Source organism: Denticeps clupeoides, chromosome 7 (genome assembly GCF_900700375.1).
Source record: "Denticeps clupeoides chromosome 7, fDenClu1.1, whole genome shotgun sequence".
NCBI classification, from domain to species: domain Eukaryota; kingdom Metazoa; phylum Chordata; class Actinopteri; order Clupeiformes; family Denticipitidae; genus Denticeps; species Denticeps clupeoides.
The window spans coordinates 6,381,768-6,388,593 of record NC_041713.1 but is presented as its reverse complement, the minus strand read 5'-3'; the positions used below and the strand labels follow the sequence as shown (position 1 = coordinate 6,388,593).

General features: G+C 46.2%; 1 protein-coding gene across 1 annotated transcript; it reads right to left on the bottom strand.

Moving 5' to 3' along the window:
* Positions 1 to 565: 565 nt before the first annotated feature.
* Positions 566 to 3,388, bottom strand: mchr1b (melanin-concentrating hormone receptor 1b). Its single transcript, XM_028985478.1, has 3 exons — positions 3,285 to 3,388; positions 2,862 to 2,930; positions 566 to 2,764 (listed from the first exon to the last, which is right to left on the bottom strand). The coding sequence occupies exons 2-3, from the start codon at positions 2,926 to 2,928 to the stop codon at positions 1,734 to 1,736; spliced, it is 1,098 nt and encodes a 365-aa protein (XP_028841311.1). The 5' UTR covers positions 2,929 to 2,930; positions 3,285 to 3,388; the 3' UTR covers positions 566 to 1,733.
* Between the last annotated feature and the right edge of the window lie 3,438 nt (positions 3,389 to 6,826).

Genomic DNA, 6,826 nt, shown 5'->3' with positions numbered 1-6,826 from the left:
GGGCTTTGACAGACCCTACATTCATTCAATATAGACCATTCATGTACAGCGTGAAACTAAAAAGGCTAGTTTTCATTAATATACTCATTAATGTCAGAGTCTTGCCATGTGTCACTTACAGAGCGAGCAAGTTTTTTTCAGCACTTGTGAAGGAACAAACACAAAACATCTCAGTGTTGTGGTACATTTATGACAATAACCTTGCGTTTGTAGAACAGTCTTGTCACACTTAATAACACACTGTACAATATTCACATGTTTTATTTAACATGGATACAAAAGAAAAACTGATAAAATAGCCAAGCAATGGCATACACATGTCAACAGGAAAAATACATACATTATTGTGTGTGTCTTTATATATACATAAATATACACACATACTGCCAGGCACTTCACCAGATATCAAACCCTTCAAGCTAGAAGAAAGTCTGGAACTTCAGCTGAACTGTTTTTCCAGAATTTTGCTGGAAGCCTAAAATGCCAGATTTCACATCACATTATTGGTCAAATTTTTAAAAAGCCAGGGGTTGGCCAAATGAATTGTTGTGTTTTTTATTTAATAATTTATGTAATATTTGTTGTTTGTTGAGCTACTTGAATATGTAATGGTTTCTTAAATGCTAAAACTAGCTGTAATAATAATAATAATTATAATAATAATATCAGGATCACAGTACTCTCCTGGCTATTCTTTGATGTATTTTCTTGCAAATTATGGGAAAATATATATCTGCTCTGTTACTTTATCCTACAACATACCCGTTACTTGTGCCCTGATTTATGGTAAAATGTATGGTAAAATAGTTTTGTTCACCATGTGCAAAGGTCATATATAATTTTATGTTATGACAAATATATTACATAATAAATATTTTTCAAGGCTTTTCACCCAGGTCAAACTGAACATCAGCTAAATGTGCTATATGGCTAACCCTCTCAATGGAAAAAAATAAAGATTTTATTTGCATTTGCAGAACAATTGCAAATTTCAGCAATGCTACTCCAGTAATGCTCATCAGGTGAAGAAATAACCATAAATTAAGTAGCCTTGGACTACATCTGCTCATAAATCATCCCACAGACAGCATTACTACAATAATACATCATACCTGAGATATACATTGTTCACTGAAGATGACCTTTCTGTAACAGTAATCAGAGGATACAGCTGATGTGTGTATGTATGTGTGTGTGTTTGAGTGTGTATGTGTCCTCATATCTGTGTGTTATCTTTTCTTTTTATTGCCAGTGTAGCCAAAATATGCATTTTGATTGAATCCATTTTCTGCTTGCCTACCTCAAATGGGGCCAAACCACTAAAGTTGGACTTATGATCTACAGTCACAGTTACAAAATAATCACAAAACATGTGGGCACTGCAAAAATGACACTTTTTCATATCAAATGGGACAAGATTCACTCTGCATTTCGGAACCAGTGTGATGCTGCACGTTTGATGAGGTAAACGGCAGCGTGTGGCAATCCACATTCTGTCCTGAACCCTTGAACTCGTGCAACCTGCAAAGTTCAACCGCTCCTGCAGCTCCCACGAATCCCATGAATCCCACTGCGTTCACCTTCAGACTCATCAGCTCAAATGTACCAGTGTTCTGGAGCAACAGCTCAGGCTGGCAGTGAATTACAAAGGAATGAAATGGCCTTGTCCTCTCAAACAGTCATTTTGATGTCCTTGTTGCCAGTTCAACGGCACCCCTTGCGCTGCATGCCACTCAGTTCACCGCCACCGTCACTGGCAGCATGTTCTGCAGCAGCTGCTCCCCGGAGGACCGCGACTGGTGCGTGGCTTCAGGTGCCATCCTCAAGCTCACGCTGCCGTCCGCCATGCCTGGCTCCACCCGGAAGCCCCTGTGAGCTGGACGGATGGCGCCCATGAACTGCCTCTTGAAGGTCTCGCTGAGCATGATGTAGAGGAAAGGGTTGATGCAGCTGTTGGCGTAGCCCATGCTGATGGCCACGTTGTAGGCGTAGAGGAAAGCGAAGCTGGGCCTCTGCACGCCCAGGTGGGCGAGCTGGAGGACGTAGTAAGGTGCCCAGCAGATGAAGAAGGCCAGACAGATGGCCACCGCCATCCGGGTGACCTTTCGAGTACGGACGCGTAGGCTACGCTGGGGCAGCGGGGCCACAGTGGCTGCCATGTTCTGGAGGATTTTAAAGAACACCACGCAGATGACTATCAACGGGAGGGCGAAGGCCAACACAAACTGGTACAGCGTGTACCAGTAGGTGTCCGTTTCCGGGTTGGGCAGCAGCAGGGCGCAGCCCACCGAGCCATCCTGGAGGGGCATGAGGCCGGCGTACATCCAGACAGGGGTGATGGACAGCAGGGAGAGCAGCCAGACGAGGGCCACCAGGCCGCCAGCCACACACGGAGTCCGGATGTGGTTGAAGCGGATGGGGTGCACGGTGGCCAAGTAGCGGTCCAGAGTCATGACGGTGAGGATGTAGGTGCTGACGGTCTGGCTGTTGGAGTCCAGCGCCGTTATCACTGTGCACATGGTGGCGCCGAAGCACCAGGAACCGTTCCCCAGCAGCTGGTGGATGAGGAAGGGCATGCCAAGGAGGAAGAGGAGGTCCACAATGGACAAACTGAAGATGAAGATGTCTGGCACCGTCTGCTGTGCTCGAAACTTGCTCCTCTTCACAATGGTGTAGATTACGATGCAGTTACCCACTATGCCCAGGAAGCAAATGACTCCAAAGATGCTTGGCATCAGAACGTTGTGGTAGGTCTGGTCCTGCTCTACAAATATGTCAAATATGTTTATTTCAGATGGTCAGTAAATCTTATTAACCCCCTCCTCACACACACACAAACACACAGACTAATCTGTTTTTACCTGCCCTCAGGAGCTCAGTGGAATTAATCGGAAATAAAGTTGTGTTCTCATATGAAATGTAATCCATTTCTGGTGAAGGAAAAAATTAAAAAGGGTGTATTTATATAGTACAAAATAACTGCCACAGCAGAAGAAATTCAATTTTAAAAGAATTAAATAATAAGGTTTTAAATATTGCTTTAAACATAACAATAATAACCACGACTTTACAAAATAATGAAACACTAATCGCGTTAGGCACAATTAAAAGGAATTCACTGCAATGATAATACTAATACATTAAGAAGGGGTGTGTCCTTACAGGTCCTCACTTACCTCGTTAGAGCCTCTGCAAATTGCCCATAAACTTTCTACCCATGACTGAAATGTAGGGAGTGTGGGTCGTCGTTTTGAGTGCAGACAAATAATCCCTCCACCACTTACCGCGCTCAAAAATGTTGCTTTATTCGTCAGCGGCGATCCAAAATGTGCAATTTTTATTAAAAGTTCTCCTACTTTCGCGCTCTGGTTCCGGTGTTCCGTTCATAGTGAGGCGTGTGGCGGGAACCTGCTCAGAATGAAACTGTGGAAAAAAAAAAAAGACAGAAATATCCAGTGATGACAGGTCCACGCCTAAAGTCTGTGGTCTGGCAAGGACACTTCGGATGGTGCAGGAGCTGGAGGAATCGGAGAGGCTTTGTGCACCACCTGCGCTCCGAACGTCCCCGCGTCAGAATAAAGCGGCGAAGCGGCGCGGGCTGAGCATTTATCGCGCCGCTGGTCTGTGTGAGAAAGCGGGATTTTGGCGACGCCTGGTGGCCGCGGAGAGACATGCAGGTGAAAGTGGTTGGTGAGCAGTGAACAGAACAGTACAGTAGCAAAAAAAAAAAATGCAGGTACAATAATTCTGTATACCATTAGGCGTATTCAGGCTACTGTTTTCAGGTTGATGAGGATGTGAATGTCACATTAAACATTCCACAGACATACACCAATCAGCCGTAACATTATGACCGCCTAGAGGTGAAATAAAGGTCAGGGGTATGGGAGGGATATGTTAGTCAGCAAGCAAACATTTCCATTGAAGCTGATGTTGGCAAGCATAATGATTTGAGAGACATTGACAACAGGCAATTTGTGATGCCTTGACGGCTGGATCATAGCATCATCAAAACAGCTCTGACCTGTTGAGGCATTAGCTCCACTAGACCTCTAAAGGTATGCTGTTAACACCTGATCCTGATATGTTGCAACATGGCACATCCATGCATTGGATTTATCTTTGATTGGATTGAGGGCTTGTGATGATATGTTCCATAAACTATTCTTGAACTGCTTTTGCAGTGTGCCATGGCACAATATGCTGCTAAAATCGGGGATTACAGTTTATATGAAGGGGTGTACTTGGTCAGCAGCTTAAGGTATGTGCACACGCAGCCTTGGTTGGCCAAGAAAAATAGCCTTGGTCACCCATGACACTGGACCATTTCCACTGGACCATGTTTGGTAGGTTCTTATCTCTACAGACAGGGACATCCCACAGGAGGTGTAGTTTTGATGATGCTATGATCCAGCCGTCAAGGCATCACAAATTGCCTGTTGTCAATGTCTCTCAAACCATTATGCTTGCCAACATCAGCTTCAATGGAAATGTTTGCTTGCTGACTAACATATCCCTCCCATACCCCTGACCTTTATTTCACCTCTAGGCGGTCATAATGTTATGACTGATTGGTGTATGTCTGTGTTTAATGTGACATTCACATCCTCATCAACCTGAAAACAGTAGCCTGAATACGCCTAATGGTATACAGAATTATTGTACCTGCATTTTTTTTGCTACTGTATTATGGTGAAATTCTGAACATTAAATGGCACTTCATAGGAATATGATCCCACTTCTAGTGACCTCAGTACGACAGGTGTCCAGTGTCATCGTCTCTCATAGAGCACAGGAACAAACGCGCTGAACAAATCAATCTTGCACACAATGGGACTCAGGATCCCATTCAAACGCCATTGTGTTTCCACCATTTTTATCAGTAATAACCTCGTGACCATCGTGAAAGCATGAAACAATTGTTAAGATGTGTAATTCATGAGCGCCAAAAATCACTGCAAAAAACCGCCAAGGGCGGTCGAATTCATAAACGAGCTGAACTAAACGCGTCTGCCCTTTATTAACAAATTGCAGCATAATTCATTACCACCAGTAGAGGGCGCAAGTTGACCACTTTCGATCAGTCACATCGATGCACTGTCCAAAATAAAACATCCTTTTTTCTGCAGTTGTGTTTTAATAAATGTGCATTTCGGTTCGTACAGTGGAAAATAACCTCACGTATATCCACCCAATCGGGGATGAAACGCACGATTACCTCGAAGAGCGAGACCTGCGCCACGTGTAGACGTCGAAGCGAACTACGTTGTGGCGAAACTGGCGGAGCGGCGAGACTTTTATTTTGAAGCGCTCACCAGTTGCATAACTCGAGCGACGCTTGTTCTCCGTCAGCTGCGCTACAGCAGCGTAGCTCCGCGCTGTTTGGGCGGCAGGACGCACGTCGCGCCACAGCGGAATTTTTTTTAAAGATATAAATATAAAGAAAAGAGACGTCCGGTAATAGTCATAACGTTGGGGGCAGGTAAGGTGTTGCGTTTCGTTATTCAACGGAAACTTGGAAGCAAGGCGAGAAATAATAGCGCCGTGTGTGTGTGTTTTTTTTTTGCCTCCTTCCCCCCCCCCGAGTCCCGAGCTGGTCGGTTCCTGTCGCGTCCTCTTCCCCCGGTCTGAGCGCACCAGGTCCGGCCACACAGCTGGGCCTTGGCCGGGAACATCACGTCGGAACCCGCCAGCCAGCTAGCTAGCAAACGTTTCCTGTTAAACCCGACCGAGTGTTTACCCGGCGCGTACGTTTAAAAAACGCGATACGCTTAAAAAAAAAAAAAAAAAACTACAATTCACGCCTCGTCCCGTTCGAAAGTGACGTCCGGTCTGTCTGAGGACTTTGTCCGGTTAGCTTTAGCCGCTCGGCTAGCTCGCCGCGGAGCTGGCGTTGAACTGCCGCCGCCGTCCGGCAGTTCGCGGCGTCCACTCGGACGCCGCCGCGTCTGCCTGCTGTTCCCCGCGGCGACCGTTTTGGAGTCCGGCTGCCGGGGCGACGGAATGTCGGCTACCGGTTCGCGACATCTGCGGGCTCCCGTTTGGACGCAACGCGACAACGTCGCGTTGGCCGCAAGGAGCCGCTTGACTCGCCTTACGCGAGAAGGCTTTTCGAGACTGTTTGTTTGGCACCCGCGATCGTCGTGGGAAGATCAAGACAGCCGGTTAGCGTCGAAACGGAGCCGGTTGCATGGTGGCGCCGACGCCGAATCCGGGTCGATTTAAGGGCAAAGTGTCCAAATATTTCGACGTGTTCACGATTTTAACCAAAGCGCAGACTAATGTTATTAACTTTTTTTGCTTTGGTGTTACTGCAAGGAATCACACCCACTCAGCAAATTGCGTGGGACGTGGTCGGTGCCGTTAGTTAACTGTTTTTTTTGTTTTTTTTTTAAATATAATTTATGTATAAGCTTTGCAATGTCCTCGCTGCGATAATTGCAGCGTCTGTACCCCGTTATCAGTGACGTTATTCCCGATCGCTTTGCTTATCTTACGGATCGCCGAGGCGCGCCGGTCCTATTGGCTGTCGCGCCCGGTTTATTTCTGCGGCCTCCTATTGGACGCGGCCGTCTCGACCGCGCCATCCCATTGGATGCGACGCCACCGCGGACGACCGTGATTGGCTGAGCGAAACGTCAGCCGTCCCTAACATCTGAGTTTCCTTCCTCTTTTTTTTTTTTTTTCTTTTTTTTTTGTCGAGCAGCGTTTACTATTTCAGACCAGTCGTGTTGCGGGGCGCGGTCCAACGCGTGTATGGTATATTTAATTTAAATAAATTTCCATCTAGATAATGACGCTGTTTTGGGAGAGCGGTAGACTGTCA

What these genes read in the sequence shown, in the direction of transcription:
- mchr1b (XM_028985478.1), bottom strand. Translation starts at nt 2,928, where the DNA reads ATGGATTACATTTCATATGAGAACACAACTTTATTTCCGATTAATTCC. An exon ending in CACTGAGCTCCTGAGGGCAG is followed by an intron (nt 2,765 to 2,861) that starts GTAAAAACAGAT and finishes ACATATTTGTAG; the next exon opens with AGCAGGACCAGACCTACCAC.